General features: G+C 40.0%; 1 protein-coding gene and 2 pseudogenes across 3 annotated transcripts; 2 read left to right on the top strand and 1 right to left on the bottom strand.

The window, feature by feature from the left end:
• The first annotated feature begins 526 nt into the window (after positions 1–526).
• LOC144643575 (Golgi-associated plant pathogenesis-related protein 1-like) lies at positions 527–5329 on the top strand (annotated as a pseudogene). The gene is made up of 4 exons (XR_013568921.1): positions 527–672; positions 2447–2508; positions 3445–3678; positions 4508–5329. The product of XR_013568921.1 is annotated as a Golgi-associated plant pathogenesis-related protein 1-like (transcript).
• Positions 5330–5338: 9 nt separating this feature from the next.
• Positions 5339–11010, bottom strand: LOC144643503 (uncharacterized; annotated as a pseudogene). The gene is made up of 5 exons (XR_013568915.1): positions 10961–11010; positions 9883–10696; positions 8351–8598; positions 7639–7764; positions 5339–7333 (listed from the first exon to the last, which is right to left on the bottom strand). The product of XR_013568915.1 is annotated as an uncharacterized LOC144643503 (transcript).
• Positions 11011–14350: 3340 nt separating this feature from the next.
• Positions 14351–18821, top strand: LOC144643560 (neuropeptide Y receptor type 1-like). Its single transcript, XM_078502862.1, has one exon. It carries the CDS (start codon positions 17679–17681, stop codon positions 18660–18662), a length of 984 nt encoding a protein of 327 aa, XP_078358988.1. The 5' UTR covers positions 14351–17678; the 3' UTR covers positions 18663–18821.
• Positions 18822–18884: the final 63 nt, after the last annotated feature.

Here is an 18884-nt window from a genome sequence, read left to right as displayed (position 1 = left end):
ATGTATTTGCTTAAGATTTGACTGATTTTAAACTGTATATTTCTGCGATTCTTTGCTCAAGTACGTCTGGTCCGATCTGCCACGCATATTTCAGACAATTTCATATTGGGGGGCCGGGAGGGGACAGCTGCCACCCCACAAACCTACCCCCTCCCCCCCTCCCCCACAACGAAGCTATAGCTACAGCAGTGGTCATCCGTTTGATACATCTCCACTGTTTATCAATTATAGCAAGTCAGTTTGAGTGTGGACCAATGTCCTTATCTTTCACGTTAAATAAGTGAATAATATTATGGGCTGATGCCATACGCGCACATGTAACTAAAATAGTTATAATTTGTGCTAGACGAGACTCAAATGCAGCGACCCTTCAAGGCAATGTCAACAAAAAAGAAACAAAATAGCAAAAAGTAATTAAACTTGGTTATTATATATAAAATAAACACATCATGGATATGCCAAATTAAACATTGCGCAGATTGACAGGAATAGCAACTTATCGAGAGCTTCTTGTCAGCTGCAGCGTGTCTTAAATACCATTCACTGAAAAGAATACAGAAACGTTTTGAGCAACCAGAACTGAGCAACAGCAACAGCGTCCAATGATCGCGTTTAGCAATCTTGGTTTTCTTTGTGAGCTGATGGTATTCATCGTTATTCTTCAAAATGGAGGTACGTATCAAGGACTCTCAAAGTAAATCAGTTTTACATAACTATTGAAAGATTAGACACTTTTTAAGGTTTGCACCACAGTCGTCACGCTAATATGAAAACCCATATATAAGCGGCTATCATATGCCTGAATAGTTAACAATTTTTTTTGGAAACCGTAAACTGCATTAAGACATGTAATCATACAATAACGATGGAATTTCAGTGAGACGGTTGAAAAATCACTGAGACCACATATTCGTTTAATATAGTTGAAGGAATTAGAGGAGTTCGTTGAGGATTATAATTAAATAATTCTGGGATAAACTTTGAAATAACAATAACAAACAAAAGGATTTAACTGATTTGCTTAAATGGCACTAAGTACTATTTCATTGTGCTAGAGGATGTGATAACGAGGACAGCTATCTCGTTACAACCTCCCAACACGTTATATAAACTTGAATTTATTGAGACTTTTTAAACTTCGAGGGAGTATAACTAAATTTATCAAGTAATGTTCTTAATAGGTATACAGGAAAGATGAGATTGGTATAACTTTGCATGCATTGTGTTCTTTATCGTATATACCAAATATAACGAGCAAAAAAGTCTTAATCCTATTTCTGCTTTTCTTTAATTCATCGAAGGGATTATTTCGTAATTTGCATACTTTGAATACTTTGAGGTTATGATTCAAAAAACAAACTTACCATTCACAGAAAAACAAACAAGCTTATAATATATCTCATAAATTGACATTTCATTGATATGTTTTTGACAGTTAATTAACTTCTGCTTTTGTACAGATCAAAACCAATTGGTAGGAATTACAGTCTACAAGACTGTAAATAAGTGAGAAACACTTAATGCATATTTTTCCCAGTACATGCAGGTGTTTTACGAAAAGTTAAAAGCCCGGCGCACAGGCTGCTTTGCTGCTCGATTTCAAAGTTTTGCTTTTATTATACTTATTAACTGCCATTGTTTTGCCACTGGGTACAGGATCGAGCAGGCGAAAATTGTAAGCTAAGGGCAAAATTCCCCGGTTGCCAACGTCGTGAGGTGTATGGCGTTAATGCTAACATCGTCACCAGGTTCTCCTCAGCGTTCATCGACAAAATGGCGGCTTTTCGGATAGATTTGTACTTCCTTCGATGGAGGAAAACATTCAGTCCCGTTCTCTTACTCTCACTCGTGTTTCTTTAAGAAGATTGAAACAGGGAAAAATGGTTTCTTTCCCTCAATTATTTAATTAATAACTTTTTGCAAGAACTCCTTATTTTCTCTCGGAGTCTGTTTATGTTATGTTTTTCACTACTTTCTACTTACTGCTTTCGAAAAGGAATTTAAACGCTAGTTTTGTTTCTAGTTAAACAAGTTTTTTAAAAAAAAAAACTGAACAAAGAAAATTGAATATAAGAACTGTTCAAGGACTAAGAAAAACAGACCACTGACCTTAATTTCAATCAATCAATCAATCAATCAATCAATCAATCAATCAATCAATCAATCAATCAATCAATCATCAATCAATCAATCAATCAATCAATTGTTAATCAGTCATTCAGACAGCCTGTCTGTCTGTGTGTTAGACTTGCTTACAAGTCCAGTCTATCTGTGTGTCTGTCTGTCTGTCTGTCAGGCAGGCAGGCAGACAGACAGTCAAGCGGTCAGTCAGACAATCGGTCAGTCAGTCAATCACTGATGGATGGATGGATGGATGGATTGATTATGATTGATTCATCCATTTACCCTGTGTAAAGATTCCTTGATTTATTTTATTTATACCCAGGTTCTTTAAACTGCAGACAGCAGGCACTGCTATGGCATAATCACTACAGAAAAATACATCAGGTAAGTTTTGCTACTAATGGCCTGATCAAGAAGGTTTTGTCAGAGATGAACTTGAATGCCTGAGATATAAATTAAAATCTAATCTTAACCTTAAAAATTTTTACTTTCCCCTTTTTGAAATTTTATTTTTTTTTGGAAATCAAAAATAAAATTGCGCTGAAACGAGCTGGGGAAAACACCACTTGACGTAATCATGATAAGGGCTATTATGGAATGGCGTGCCTAAATGATTATCATCGTTATACACTAATTTTATTCGATAGGGGAAATTCCTCTGCTATCCATGATAGAACCAGTAGAGAAAGTCAGTTTAGTTTTGATCGCACTGTTAACTTGATCCGGCAGTCGAATATAATAGGTATTGTTCAGATTGTTAGGACTGCGCATGTGCAGTTACACGTGTTATTCGGATGTTCAGATTAAAGAGAATTGAGTTGCGTTTACTCAGTGTTTACTTGTGTCCTGGATAATTATTATCCGTTTACAACAGATGTTTTGGTGTTTTTATATATATATATTATATTTCCAAAAAGCAGAAAAACTTTCACATTCGTTAAAGAGTTGAGGAGTGGAGTGGCGGGGGGGGGGGGGGGGACTTTAAGAAAGCTCTCTCCATCTTAAGTTTCGTTCTCGGGAGCGCGTGGTCAAAGGAAGGCGTCTAAAATTATTTATTTTACTAAGTCGGAGAGATAAGTGCCAGTTTTGGCAAATTTTCGTTGAAGCACTCGAAGAAATTTTCAAATTATTTTATCCAATCAAAAACTAGCGCAAGTGCTCACGAGTAATCCGAAAGCCGTCGCGACGAAAACCGCGGACTCAGTCACTTCTCGGAGAAGTGATGCGGCCATCAACTGGCAATTGTTTCCCCGGCTAAATTACTAGAAATACACAAGATTGTTTGTGTTATTTATAAATGTCAGGTGATTTTGTCATCAGGTTGGCAACGTAACATGGTCATATCGTATGTTTATAAAAGCCAGGACCTGGGCGCTTTACTTGGCCAAGAATAATCTATTCATTCACGAAAAAGAGGATCCAGGAAATCTTTTCCTGTCTGCCGGGAAACCTGATGAACCATGTGCTCGTGCTGTAAAACTATTTTACGCCGAGGAGAAAAACTACGATTACAGGAAGCCGGAGGTCGTTAAGGGAGCTGGGCACTTCACCCAGGTAAAATTAAAAGGATTCTGCAATAACCTGTATGGTATAACAGTTTTATAACCGAGAAGTAATCGATTACCACAGCTGCATTCAAAGACTACCTCCCCCCGCCCCCGTTCCCCGAGTGGCGGGGGGCATTTTCGCCGCCGCCCCGCCCCGGCCCCGGGAAAAAACCAAAAAAAAAAAATTTTTCCCCACGAAAAAAACCCCCGAAGGGAAAAAAAAACTTTTTTGTCTTAGTAAGGAAGAGAATCGTTGTTGAATAACACCGAGGAACTCTGTTTTCTAAAGTTTCTAGAGATTCATTCCCGATTTCGACTCAATATTTGACTTCTGTTTCTTACTGTACTCATCATATGGGTAGCCCAGGAGGGTACTCCAGCTTGTTGAATAAATGACGGGGATGATCGAATGGAGGCAAAACTCAGGACCCAAAAAAATCCATAAGTCTACCGACATTAGCCAAAAATCCCTGGACCAAAAATAACCCCCAAATAATCCCTTGTCAATACCCCTAAATGCCAGGGGGCAATTAACACAAGAAAATCTAATATGAACGCTCGTGTTTGCTTATTCAACATATCATAAATACGCCAAGGCCACGCCAAGGCACTTGAGTTCGTTTTTAATACCCAAAAAAATCCTTTATTTAAATCAACTCACCCCCCCCCCTCCCCCCGCAAAAAATTCCAAATTTTTCAACCCAAAAATCGCGGAATCGAAAATTTCAAACCCAAAAAATCCTTCGATCATCCCCGTCATTTACAAGCCAGAGTACCCCCCTGGGATGGGTAGGGTATCAAATCATTGCAGTGATACATTTTTTCCTCTCTCCCAGGTGGTTTGGAAAAACACCAAGCAAATCGGCGCATTCAGCAAGAGTTAGACAGGACGGTAAAACTGTGGTAGTAGTCAAATATAATCCCCCTGGAAACGTTCGGGGTTATTTTGCCAAAAACGTCTTCCCTCCGAGGAAACCAATTATCACGACTAGTCCTTCGCCTTCGCATATGACTGGCACGTGTTAAATGCAACAGCTGGTAACGCAACGCACGTTAACGTCACTACACCGGGACCGCAACCAAACGTAAGGGCAGGTGCCATGAATGTAAAAGGCTGGAGAGGGGCACAATTTGTTATGCAGTGGTTGCTCATTGGATTTCTGATAAGTTAGACACTTAAACATGGATTGAAAACGTGGAGTAACATTACGAGCCTTAGTCATAAGACGCCTTCCTTGGTTTTTACCCCATGAGGGAGATGTTTTGAGATTGGATCGTAATCTGACTGATTGATTGTTACTCAGCGTTGCATTTTCGCGCGCAATTAGAAGGAACCAATCAGAGACATACACTGATCTTCTAAAGCATTACGTCATTAATACATGCGATTAGGTTCGACTCTCCCTGCGAAAAGCGGGGAAATAATTGAGCCCGTGAAAAAGAAGTCTGTTTGCTAAGATTGTGATTTAATCCACGTTCTAGTTTGAATAGGTTAGATAGCATTTTTTCTTATAAAGCGTTTTTGCTTTTTGTTCTTTTAATAAATCAGGATCGGTCCGAGGAGTAATGGTATACAAAATTGTCATGTGAAAATTACCCCAATGCCTTAACATTTCTAACAATCAGATAAAGAGTCATTTATTTTGCAATGTATTCTACCGAAATCCAAAATTTAAATATACCAAGTTCCCGCATACCAATGGTAAAAGACCACATGATAAAATTTGAAACCGGCCCAGGATATCAGTATGCCTAAAAACCTCTGGCCGTCCTAGATTATTTGATATTATGATATTTTATTGTTATTTTCTATTTTGATATTAAGCAGTAGACTCTGTTAGAGTTGTCGATTAAAAGATATGTATTGATCAAAATTACAGTTCTGAAAAAGTTGAAATTAAACCGCACACAACGAGAAGCTGGGCTCGAAAAATAATTAAACTTGTTTTTAATGGCTCGTCAGTTCGAGATGAGGACTCAGGATGGGTAACATATGTACATTGATCATTGATTAACCCAGCCCCTGTGTTGTGTCAGGCAAGTTCTGTCATTATTCTGTTTGATTTGCCTTATGGTTCCTTAGTGGTTGACCAGGATTTAGGCCATTGTCGATAGCGTACACCGCTTCCAATCTTGCAACTGTCCAGTTTAGGCGCGTCAAGATCTCTCCTTGCTCCTTGTAGTAATGCTCTTCATCGACACGCTTACGATCTTCTACAATTAACGAGGTTGTCCTGGTCAATTCCTCCAGATTTGAGGTTAGCAAAGAAAGAGTACGTCTTATCTCTCCGTGAGAGCGTTTGAGCATGTCCAAATCGTCCATCACCGAATCGAATTCACTTCGTTCCAGTTTGCCAAACTTTTTGCCACCAAAGCGCTTGCTCACAATGCTGTGAATTTCAGAAACCTTTTCGCCTTGTTTCCGGGTTTGTTCTTCTTCCTCTGAGAACACTGCGATATAATCGGTTTCTTCAGGGCTGTAGTTATTACGTATGTGCTCTCTGTAGCGGCCCAGTTTCTTCCCCGAAGCGTCCAACTCCAGATCTTGAAGAAGCCGAGCCCGCTGTATGGCAGCTGTTGCGCGTGCGTTGTCGTAAACCCGCTGAAACGTGTTCGACAAAAGCGCAATGTAAAGATTCATCAAAACAATGGCAGAGATGATCAGGAAAGAACCACAAAGAACTTTTGCCATGTACGGGGCAGCCTTTTCTAAGGCAGCAAAATTATAGTCATCTACCAAAGGAAGTCGGATCATCGTGTAAATTAAGCTTGTGGTACCGTTGTATCCCTATAACCGGGATTTGTGACTGCGGGCCGAACATGATCCAGAAGGCAGCCGCATAAGGAATGTAAAACATCAAAATCACAAACAACCACTTTGCACTGTCCATGATGATGTGGTCGAGCATCACTACAAACGGTCCCTGACTGGGGAAGGGTCGGGCATACTTGAGCAGACGAACCCAGACGGGAATCACTGATGACGATAAGATACGAATAAAGACGTCATTGTAGAGATGATCATCGACCCACAGGTTTATCATGTGGAGAATAATAACAACCATCAGCATGGCATAAGTGATCCAGTCGATATAGTTCCACGCGTCTGAGAAATAAGTCTGCTTATTTCCTTTGTTCTGTTTAATCCGCCGCATCTCTTGCTCGACGAACGCTCTTTCCTGAGGCCACCGCGGGTGACAAAATGCCAAATCGCGTTCAACCTCCTTTTTCCTCCACTTAATGAATTTTCTGGATTGCTTTTTCGATCGGTAGTATTCCTTCACTTCTTTTCTAATTTCATTGAACGTTATAACAAGAAACACCATTTCGATCACTACCTTCCACCAATTTTTGCTCAGAGGTGAATAAAACTTGGTTACGTCTTGCGGCACGGAACACGCCAAGATGGTGTACAGTATGGCCATCAACGCGTTAGGTAGAATATCTAGCCACGCTTCAAGTCGAAAAAATCTCCATTTTACATCAATTAGACGCTGGAAGATTGGATGCATTATAAGCTCGAGACAGTTTGATTGGGAGGCAGCTTGTAATGGCGAGGGGGCGGAGGTTTTCCTGTCACCAGTTTCCAAGAAGTTCAGATAAAAATTTTGTTTGCGATGAATTCTGTCAACGGAGTGGAACTGATCAAGCGCTTTGTACGCCTGCAAGTGAAAAACAACAAAAAACTGTAAGTTCTCTTACAACAAGCTGCAATAGACCATATTCATATTCTTGGTATTGGACTGGAACTAGCTTGCAATGGAGGCTGGTGCGGGGGAATAGCATTAAAAGAGCCTCATGTCATTTGCATTTGAAAAGATTATACCCGAATCAGCCTGCATTGCAAGCTAGTTCCAGTCCAATTCCGAGAATACGAATATGGTCTTTTGGGCTAAAACTGAAGAACCATAATGTCAGAAGAGAAGTTTTATCTCCTTAATCATTGTTGTCTGAATTTTCAACTTACCACAACAGGCATCTGTGAAATAAGAAGAGCAAGTGCAGACATTCCACTGTCGTCTTTTACGCCAGCCGAGGCCCCCTCATCCAAAAGAACCCGCGTGGCCTCGGCACTGTTGTGCTCCGCGGCGACCTGACGGTAGGCAATGACAAATTTATTACACTGTAGTTGGAATATGAATGACACTGAAAACCTGTACTATTTCAAAGCTGTGAAAGACAGTAGAACACTGCTCTACGGACACCGGCTTAATACGGACACCCCCTTACTACTGACAGTTTCGTTTGTCCCGACTATAAAAGCTCATACATACGGACAACGGACACTTTCCTGTGACGCAAGTAACATGCTCTCACTCAAAAATAAACCTCGTTTTACAGTCACTTTTCGGTTACTATTTATCTGTGTATCGCACATTTTCATTTGTAACAATTGTGTGCCAATTGCACCCCGGTAGAAAATGAAAACTTTTTACAGGTTACAGCCTGCGAATAATGCCACCGTTATCGCTCCCGTTACTACGTGCTTCGCGTTTCGTACGTAGTGTCGGGAGCTATTGAAAGGAGGCTATATTCGCAGGCTATACAGGTTAATGCGTTTAAAGATTAGCAATACAGTAGCATAATTACGTTTCTTTATGCTTGACACTGCCTCTCTTCCGGTATTTGACACACAGGATTTGTAATTTGTCCCTAGAACACCAACTAACTCAACTAACCTGCAAAGGACTACGGAGTTTGTAGTCTCTGGAATCGATATCAGCGCCATACGCCAGCAGAATCTTTACACACTGAACAGCTTCATTCTTTGCAGCATAGTGGAGTGGAGTCTGGGCCTCACCCGCAGTAGTCACGTGAACATCGGCGCCATTATCGATTAGGAATCTGACCATCTCTTGATAATCAGCTGAGGCAGCCACGTGTAACGGTGTTCGACCATAATCATCAGCTTTGTTGATATCTGCACCTGTAAAGGAACGCTTTCTGATCAGTGGTATAAGTGAAACTGAGTACATCGAAGTTTGCACTTTTTATGAGCGTTTATAGCGAGGAACTGAAAGCACACGAGATGGCTGGCTTGTTTATAAGAAGAATTGTCATGATGTATTACCAAATTCTCAAACTAACACTTATGTATTTGTTTATGCCCGAGGACGATTCTTATCTCTCAGTACCGTAAAATTCCGGTTATAAGCCCTGGGCTTATACAACTTCGTAAGGGGTTTTGGGTGGGCTTATAAGCGGAGGGGCTTATATCCGGGAGGGCTTATAAGCGGAATAAAAAAAACGTTTCGAAACGAGCCAAAGGAGTGTTGATCGTTAAAAACGCATAATAAAGCAACATTTAGCCCTGTTCAGTACTGTCATCCGATAAAGGGGGGCTTATATCCGGGCGGGGGGGGAGGCTTATAATCGGATGTAATTTTTTTTGTTTCCAGGTAGATGGGCCTATAACCGGGAGGGCTTATAAGCGGGGGGGGGGGGGGGGGCTTATAACCGGAATTTTACGGTATAGTGATTTGACTGGGGAAATGTTGGCATTTTAAAATGGAGGTGGTCGGCACAGGGAGGCTCGACTGTATTTTCAGAAACCTAGCTTTTGACAAGTTCGGGTTTTCAGGAAAATACGATCATGTGTACTCTGGGTACAAGAGGCAAACGGCGAGTGTAAACACGGAAAACCAGTAATTTTGTTGTTTGACTTGCATCTCCTTGGCAAAACTAAGTGGAACATTGTTTATTCATTGATCATATCCGGCCAACACCATATTGCTGGTCAAATCGATCAACCAATCCCCAATTGCGGTTTCCCGGAGAGATTTAGCCTTGACATCTTTCCTGTTGCCTTAGCACGTCTGAAAAAATGCTCTTCGCGCAAAATGTTTGAATTTGATCAGACATGTTCATTCCCACACGATGTTGGATGACCTATACCATGTATACCTATACCTATGAAATTATACCCAACACTCCCTGCAGCGTTAGTCGCGTGTCCTTATCAAAGGCTCGAGGTAGTCTGTTCAAAGCTCTCGGTCAGTTGAGCGAAGCGAGCGAGGGATCGAGAGCCCGCTTTCTTTCTCTCGCGCCCCACTGATCGAGAGCCTGGTACAGGCTATCCTGGGGGTACAGATATACACATAATTTGCCTGGCTCGGAGGACAAATAAACTGTTGATCTCATCGATCAAACGGCAAATCAGAGTCGGTCATTACTGGCAAACCATTATTTTCTATAATAATCACAAATTTACCTTGTTCGATGAAAAATTGTGCAACGTCTGTCCCCCAATTCCTTGACACTTCATGAAGCAAAGTTTGACCGAACCTATCACTCGTGTTCACAGGAGCCCCTTCATGTAACAATGATTTAATATGCTCCAAGTCCAGTGAATCTTCCATGTCAGGAGAGCTCGATAGCCTGGTAAAATACTGCAACAATGCTTGATTCGGGTCATGTTTAGCAGAAGAGCGACTTCGAAGGGAAACATTTGACTGATTAATTTGCGTTTCGTTCTCAACAACCAGAGTCGATCCGTCAACTGACAGACAATCCTGATCTTCTGTTTCGCTATGCAGCATGGTGTAAGATCGAACACTTCTCTTTCTACTTCTACGTTTCTCCCGTTGTAACATTCTTTCATAGCTCGTCATATTTTTGTCTCTTCGTCTCGTCGCGGGGCTCGATGCACGCGGCGGCGTGTTGCCACTATAAACAGGAAGGTTTCCTGATTCGACTTCTTGTGAGTCAACAGACCTGCGGCTATCTCTGCCATACTGACGCTCGTGAAGTTCAACATCGTTGCTGTTTTGTGGTAGTATTTTAACAGGAGGCACTATTGGAGGAAGTCGTCCATTTGCGATCTTTTTCACCATAACATCATGCTCTTTGTCTAGTGTGTTCGCAGTGAGACGTGACGGTTTGTGAACGGCCGCGTTCGAGTTCTCCAGTGTATTTTTATCGCTTGTCATTGCTTCAGCAGGCGCCACTTTCTGTTTAGCGGCTCGTTTCTTTCCCCGCTTCACCCCTTCTTTTGCTGTCTTCTTCATAGCGGACCACAAATTTGTCTTTTGATGACAAAAAGCATCATATCTAAGAACATGTTTTTGTTATTCGATCGGTCGTTAACGGCTTATTTCATGTTCAATATCTCCCTAGGGAGAAGACGCAATCAAATGTAAATCAGTGTCCAAAGTTATTTACGGTAGTTTCTAAAAGGAACGGCGGGCGAGTGAAACACTTATTAGTTGATTATCAACTAAAAGTGACTAAAGATAAATAAGCCACCGTACAGTATTTTCAAAATTCGCTACGGCTGTTTTAATATTTACCTTTTTCCAGTTGATGATCAATTGTATAAAGTAAATCCGTGTCGTCATGTCCATATTAGTCCAGGCATTTTGTAATCAGACCTGCTACTAATTGCAACAGAAGCTTTCTCAACGTAAACTAGTTAGGAATGACCTATACAATAACATACTAAAAGTCTCTAAAGATTCAAGCTTGGGAACACCTCCAAATACGATCAACGTCTAACTCGCTTTCTGCTGCAACATGAAAACGAAGCTATAAACAGAAAGTTGCTGTTTACGGCTGTTTTATTGGTATAAATCATGCCTTTTCTTTAAAATTAAGAACTTCCTCTTAATACAATGTTTCCTTGGCCTTAATCTTAAAATAAAGACCCATAAAAGAGCAATTTTTAAAATGCTAAGTTATTCGAAAGTTTACATTGGTCAAGACACGTTTATCACTTATCTTCAAGCTAGAGATAGAGTCATTCTTGAATTGTAATCTACACAGTCATGCTATTCAAGCAAGTCTTCCGAATCTTTACTTTCGTATTCCAGAGTGTCGGTAAAGTTAGTGCACGTGGACCCTTTGCACTGGCCGCAGGCTGGAGAGCACTGCATGCCATTCTTACGGCAGATGCACCTGTAAAAGCGAGTCTGGCGCAAGCGGAAGGTCCGTCGCACAGGAAACAATTGACAGCCAGTTGCTCGTCCACTTCATAAACTTTAGGTAATTTCCTCTTTGTGCGGAAGTTTACACTGCAGGTCTGGTGGTAAACCGCGTCAACACCAAGCAAATCATGCACATTTAGAAGCCTAGCTCTTATCGTGTCAGACCCCTCGTCCCCTCTCTCTGAACAAATTTTCAAGATCGTGCCTTTCGTTTCAATTGTTGTAACCCTGAACGCTTCCCCCAGTCTTTTTTTTCTTTCCCCCGAACTCAACTTTGGTACCACAGAAGAAACAGTCAGTTTTGAATGAGAAATATTGTTCTACTTGGCGAGTTAGAGAGCGACGATTACTAGTTGTTTCAGAAGTAAGAATTTTCTTGGCTCGCTTGATGTTACTTGGCAGACAATATTCTCGCCGGCAGTTCTGATGAACCTGCTGCACAGGAACCGTAGTGATAGAATCATTTCGCCCTGTGCTAGCCCGATTAATTCCCGCGCTTCCCTTTTCTCTTAGCGTTACGACCTCGCCTGCGCCGTCAAAGTTTTTTTTACAAATAACACACTTTTCTGTGTCATACATAGTTGAGTATCTTGTTTTCTGAAATTACAGGCAGATGGGAACGTGTAAAAGACAACAAGGCAACGATAGATGTATCAACAACGCTTTTTGCTCAAAACAAATCTCAATTCTAATAACAGCTTTGTGGAAACGTCTAGGTTGATTGCGGCTGAAATGTGACTTAAATTGGCTTTCTTGAGTTTTTGATAAAGTTTGGTTCTATTCTTGCCAAATTAAGTCTTCAGTGAAAATGAATTTTAGGCAAAATGTTTTGTGCTCAAAACGAATTTATTGTTCAGATAAATTTTCATTTTAGAAAAGTTTCCATTCCGATCTAGAGATTTCTAAGTTATGAGAAAAAGGTAACGCACGAAGCGCGAAGCGATAAATGGAATATCAGTTTTTGTGCACTGAGTTGAAACTCAATTTGGGATTCACTACACAGGCCACAATGATTTTTTTGAACTGCATAACCTTAGCACATAATATCCATGTTTTTTTTAGCTTAAAAAAATTCTTTTTTTATGTTTTAACTTTGCTAGCGGAAAACAAATTCCTATGCTAAATACCTCAAACAGATAAGCAACAGCGCAGACGCTTTCTACAAGCTTTGTGTCGATTTGTGTATTTTTATAGATTTAATCATCTTCTTAAAGCAATTATCTGATCTAATCTACAGGTAATTGGACTTAACTATCAGGAAAACACACAAAAATCTTTCTTTCTCTGCTAGCCCATGCTGAACGTGGCATTAAACTCAAGCAACACAGCAGATAGTACAGGAGCCTCGTTTCCATGCTGCATTATACAGGGACGATACAGGGTTCTGAAAAACCCCGTTTTTAGTCACCTTCCCCTGCTCAGATTTTCAGAGACTTTTGATATGTTATAGAGGACATGTTCCTGGATCAAAAGCCGTTAAAAAACCTTCTGTTGCAATTAGTAACAGGTTGACCTATTTTATGCGATAAAATGCCTGGACTATATGTGTAATGAGAAACCAAAACAAAGGAAACTTAAGAACAAATGTCAACAACGTTTCTTAAACTTTAGTGAAACATTTTCTAGATTTTTACCTGGTTAGTTTCGGTTGCAGCACTGCAGCCTCTGATCGATGACTCTACTGATGTGGATAAAGCTGATGTTTTTGTTTTGGTTTGACTTTTATGACCGGCCTGAAAACTCACGCATCAAAAATCATCGGAGCGTGTGTCGTAGAAAGCCAGTCACGTTTGCTTAGTTGGCGCAAGCGCAATTGAATTTAGAGCGCGAGAGCGCGAGGGGCACGCGTTTTACTACTCGCGCGCCTTCTTCCTCGCGCGAGCTCCTCCAGGTGCAGCTGAGATGGCGATTGCTTAATGTCACAGGTCCACAGGCATTTCGAGTTCGAAAGTTTAGGATAATACGATGATCTTTTTATCTCTGTCCCACACTTGTGACATGATGAACATTACATCTTTCTCATTTTACTACCGAGCTTTTAATAAATGTTAAAATTCACCATCTTTCTTTATTTATCATGTGCGCGACTCTTTGAAGCATAAGCATAAGGCTTACACGGTCAGACCTTATATGGATTTCAATATGAGGTAGAACTTATGTCACACACTTGATAAAGCAAAGTTTTAACCCCCTCCTTTTAAAAAGGAAAGTATTAGTATTTTATTTTAAGTTTTTTTTTTATTTGTAACGATCCTTTTACTTTTCTCAGATTTTTTTCCGTCCGCCCCCTTAGGAAGGCTTGTATTGCAAACCAAAATATAGTGCAACGTTTTTCAATATAGTTAGTTTTTTATCCACTTTGTTTATTTTTGACCGCGTTAGCCGTCAGGATCAGTTTGCCGTCTATATTTTACGTTTTAACTAAGTTACTGATCCAGGTCTTCAAGAGATCCGGCACCACTCATAGGGGTCATGAATGGTCACTCAAAATCTTGCAGTGCTCGCAATGCTCGCAAAATTTTAGTGGGTGCTCGTTTGCTCGTGCTCGCACATTTTTACAAGTGCTCGCATGCTCGTTTTTCAGTGGTGTAACTTTTTGAAAAGTGCTCGCTGCTCGCAAGGCTAACTTTTGTCAGTGCTCGTGCTCGCAAAGAAAAACGCTTTGCTCGCATGCTCGCAAATGCTCGCAAAGACCATTTGATACCCCTACTCATCGGTTTGTCGCTGTGATATTGCAGATTTTTTATTATCATGATATTTTCTTCTAAAGAGGGGCCTGAAGGGGTAATTAGAAACTGTAATTTGGGCAAATATTCACTGGGAAAATGGAATTTGGGTCATTGGGAATGGGAATCATAGACAGAAAAACAATAATAGAACTGGGACTGGAATTTTGAAAATTTTGAAACCCAAAGAACACGTCAAAAGACGCCATTTTCTCGCACTCGCCTGTTGCATTGCTTTGTTGTTCGAAGGCTAAGTTCCCAAAGTACTGTGGGACATGGACACTATAAAACTCTCCGCCATTTAGAAAAAAATGTGAGGTTATCAAATATCCAGTTCTGGTTACGAACCGCACTGAGGAAATGGGATTTGGGCAAAATTTCGGCTGGGAAACTGATACCGATTTTGTCTGATTTCTGTTTGTCACTATTTGTTTGCTTGTTTGTTTGTTTTGGGGGCACGGGGAAACTTTGCCATGATAAGATATAGTGGCTACAAACAGTGGTTTAAATTTCTTTATAGAATCTTTTTTGTTTTGATGCGCGGCGGACTTAATCATCTTCACTGGTTGTATTAATGAGATTGATATCATACAAGAGAGAATATATCAAAGGCAAACTGATAATGTCGAGGAATACAAGACCGAAAAACAGTAAAGAGATTTTTACACATGATAGTGTTAAAACGGTGCCTCGCAATGACCGCCTAAGTTGTCCTTTTTCTTTCCGATAAATGGTCTTCATAGTTAGTATCCAAAAACACCTGGAGTCAGAAGGAAACTATGAGTAGTCATAAAAACATAAACAGCTCAGTACAAAAGACCTTCGCGTCGTTATATTCTGGCCTAGGCATAAAGGTCGTTTACTGATACTTGAACGATGGACCAAATTTCCAAATTAAACAGAACGACCGGAAAAGTTTTAAATATTCACAAAACTGCAAGCACAAATCATGAAATAACAGTCCCTGTCAGTTTAATTAAAAACCATCTTCTAAGGTACCGGTCGTATTAGGACATTCGGCTGGAGTATGAAGTTCACTGTTTCTAAGTCCGAAAGGAAAAAAAAAATAATCGAAACGTCTGCGTTCATTATGAGTCAATAAATAAAGCAAGAAAACAAGTTTATCTATGAAGGATAATACGTAGCAGTAAAAACTGATGAACTAGTGGTATATGGCCCTCTTAAAATTAAAATCGTCTACTACATTATTTGCAAATTAAAACTGAAAAAACTGGTTTAGCATAAAGCATTAAAGGCGCCTTATTTTAACAATACAAATAATTAAAGGTTCACTTTGTTAAAATGCAGAACGGAAAAACAAAGATTAAAGAATTCCGAAATAAAAGGTAACCATAGGCCAGATAATACTGAAATCGTCGTCCTCTTTTTCATCTAGTTAAAGATCTTCCGATTTTTATAGTAAAAAGGGATTTCCTGCGTTTTCCGCGCTGTGAATTTTTACGAGAACAACACGTCACAGCGCTTAGAATTCGTTGCCCATTATCACCTCTCACAGGAAACAATTTTGAATGCCTTGTACAGCTGGTTCACAATTCATTTCAAAGGGTGGCCACATTTTAAAAAAGTGCCAAATGAAAATTTGTTTTTGCAAGATATCGAAAAAAAAAACCCAGCACCACAAGAACCAATAATTTAAATAGTTTTCAATTTGAATGGTCACACACTGGAGTTTATCAACAGACTAATAGATAAGAAACGTAACAACAACACGAATGAACAAGGCAAGGTCTAATTTCGGCTCGGGTTGTAAAAGGGCAAATTGCAATTTGCTATCCTAAGTATGTTTCAGTTACCGCATACCCAGTTTTAATTCTTTCCTCTGTAGTTGAATATAAATCTCACGACACTTAACCGCCAGGTTAACCCTTTCGGTAGTGCTAAGCTCCATCTGTTTTAAAATTCTCATTGGTAGTTTCCATACATATCTTTTAATGTGAGTATTAAGGACGTTCGCGCTAATTGTTTATGCGCATCCTTACTGCGCACGTAATTTATGTCGCAAGGTCATGCCACGCCATAAATTGAGCGCGCGCGCTGAGAAAACTTTCTAAGCACATATAGGATGGGTGGCCGTTCCGCTCACTTCGCTTGGAGTTTGCTCTCTTAAATGGTCGGTGACCCCTACGTTTTTCTTGACGGATTATTTTTTTGAAATAATACCTACGTTTTGCAAGAAAATGAAAAAAATCTATGGAGTGGAACTTTGTTTTTATTGTCCCGGTGACGTTTGAATTTCGCTTTTTGAGCTTTTCGTTTTGCCGTACGACAGTTTTTAATGCCTTTTTCCAGGGTTAAGTCTTACAAAAAGGATATCAACACTAGCAATTATTTACGTAACAGATGTCCTTCTGCAAAATGTGATTAAGATCGTTTGCATCTATTTACTCATCTTCGATATTTTTAACTACAAGGCTTGTAAACATTGCTGAATTACGCGCGCCAATTTTTCAAAATCAGGGTAGTTTTACACACGCTTTATCTCTGAATCGAAGTCGGTGACCCCAAATTTTTTTTGCATTTCTGACACCAGTTACTCATTATCTGGCCGCAGTAAAAATTTCAAAAAAAACTATCGAGTAGAAACTTTTGGCGCGAACGTCATTAAGAAGTTAGAGGTACATCAATATCAATATCCCCTAGTGGCACCTGCCTGCCTGACAATGCCTGACAACGCATCAGTTGCAAAAAGAAGATCGGCATAAATAAGATGCATATAAATTGATCATTCTTCACAACAACTATCTTCTTCGTGGCTTAGATTAGGAATTCTTCTAGTTAGTATTTCTTAAATGTTTAATGAAATTGTAATTAGAGGGGTCGAAGAAAACACAAGGATATTATAAAAGGGAGGGGACTTGCCTACGTTTTCCTTCTTTTCTTATTCCCAAATAACGTTTGTTAAAAATGCAAAGTTCCTCATTTGAATTTTTTAAACTTGATTTCATTTGAAAATTGTAAAGTATTTATTGCTTAACGCACAAATTAAAACGTGTTAAATCGTGCACGTTAAAAGGATTATTTAAAACATTTGTGTGCGCAAAGCTAAAGGGCTTTTTCCGAACCAGCTGGAGCAAGTCATTGTCTACTAACGTTAAAATAACGTATTGTAATTTCTACTGACAATTCCAACCAATAAGTGAACTTCCGTTGACAACAAACGAGATAGAACCGTGGATAATTTCAATTGAATCAAGGTCGTTAAACTTTGAAACTTAATTAATGGGAATTCAAGTCTCGCCGGAACAAAATAAACAACAGCTCCGAATTTAAGGCAGGAATTGATCAGGCGCGCAGGGTTTCATCGCGATCACCTATCTAACAACTGCGCGCTAACAAAAATGGCGAACGTCTCTGTCATCACAAGTCTTTACCATTCCCTGTCACCGTTTAACGTGACGCTGGTTGTTCTCTACTCAGTGATTATCGTTGTAGGTCTGACAGGGAATAGCTTAGTCATCGCGATCGTGTGTAAAACTAGATCGATGCTTTCCACGACAAACATTTTGCTGTCCAACGTTGCGGCAGCGGACATCATCTCGCTGCTGTGGTGTCCGATACCTCTAGGAGTCAGCCTTTCTGGTTCACACCTTTCTGGAGGAACAGCGAACTTCATCTGCAAATTCTTCACTGGATACTCTGTAACATGTGTCACTGTTTCTGTGACGTACCTAAGTTTGGTGGTTTTAGCAGTGGAGCGATACCATGCGATCGTCAAGCCCTTTAATAATACATTGGCGCTTACGAAGGATCGTATGTGCTATGTCATTGGACTTATTTGGATCATGGCAGTCATATTTTCCTTGCCCGGGTTCATTCTCAGCGAATACGATGAACATTTAGGAAGGTGTCTTGATCCTTGGACTCTCGAGAAAGCAGGCTCTGTGAAATGGCTTGCTGTGCTGGCAGTGGTTGCGTCTTTTTGTTTTTCGGGCTGTTTGTTTTATTGCTATTTTCAGATACTGAAAGGAATCTTCATTAACAGAACTGTTTGCTCGGCTGAAACTGCCGCCTCTTCGAGGCAGTCGAACATGAGAGAAAAGCGAAAACTCGCTTTAATTTCTCTTACTGTAACAGTGGCTTACTACTTATGTTATCTGCCTTTTTTGGTGTTTGAACTGTACATCGCTTTTCAACCTTATCAGGCAATCTTAGATAAATACGAAAAGTTGTATAAGGTTTATCGAGTCGTTGGGTTTATCATGTATGTAAACTCGTGTTTGAATCCGTTTTTCTATGGCTTTCAGAGCTCGAATTACAGAGTGAATTTCAAAAGACTGTTTACTAGAGAGACAAGTTCTGATGTCAGTATGACGACCAGGTAAAACCGTGAATTTTAAAGACTGTTTTCTCTTTTCAAAACAACAACTTTATAAGTATATCTGCATATAATTCACTTGCGTTAATTAAGGATAATGCGATTAATTATTAAAATCTGTTGCAATAATTTGAAAATTTGAATGCAAGCCTCTTATACAGTAACTATAAACCCCGCCAAAGGAGCTGTCAGATAACTGTTTCTCAGTTGAAGGCGAAGAAGCTTTCAG

The sequence above is a fragment of the Oculina patagonica genome, chromosome 2, assembly GCF_052425735.1.
Source record: "Oculina patagonica isolate OP01 chromosome 2, crgOcupat, whole genome shotgun sequence".
Lineage (NCBI taxonomy): Eukaryota > Metazoa > Cnidaria > Anthozoa > Scleractinia > Oculinidae > Oculina > Oculina patagonica.
The sequence above is the reverse complement of the archived record's forward strand: the minus strand, read 5'-3'. Positions and strand labels throughout refer to the sequence as shown.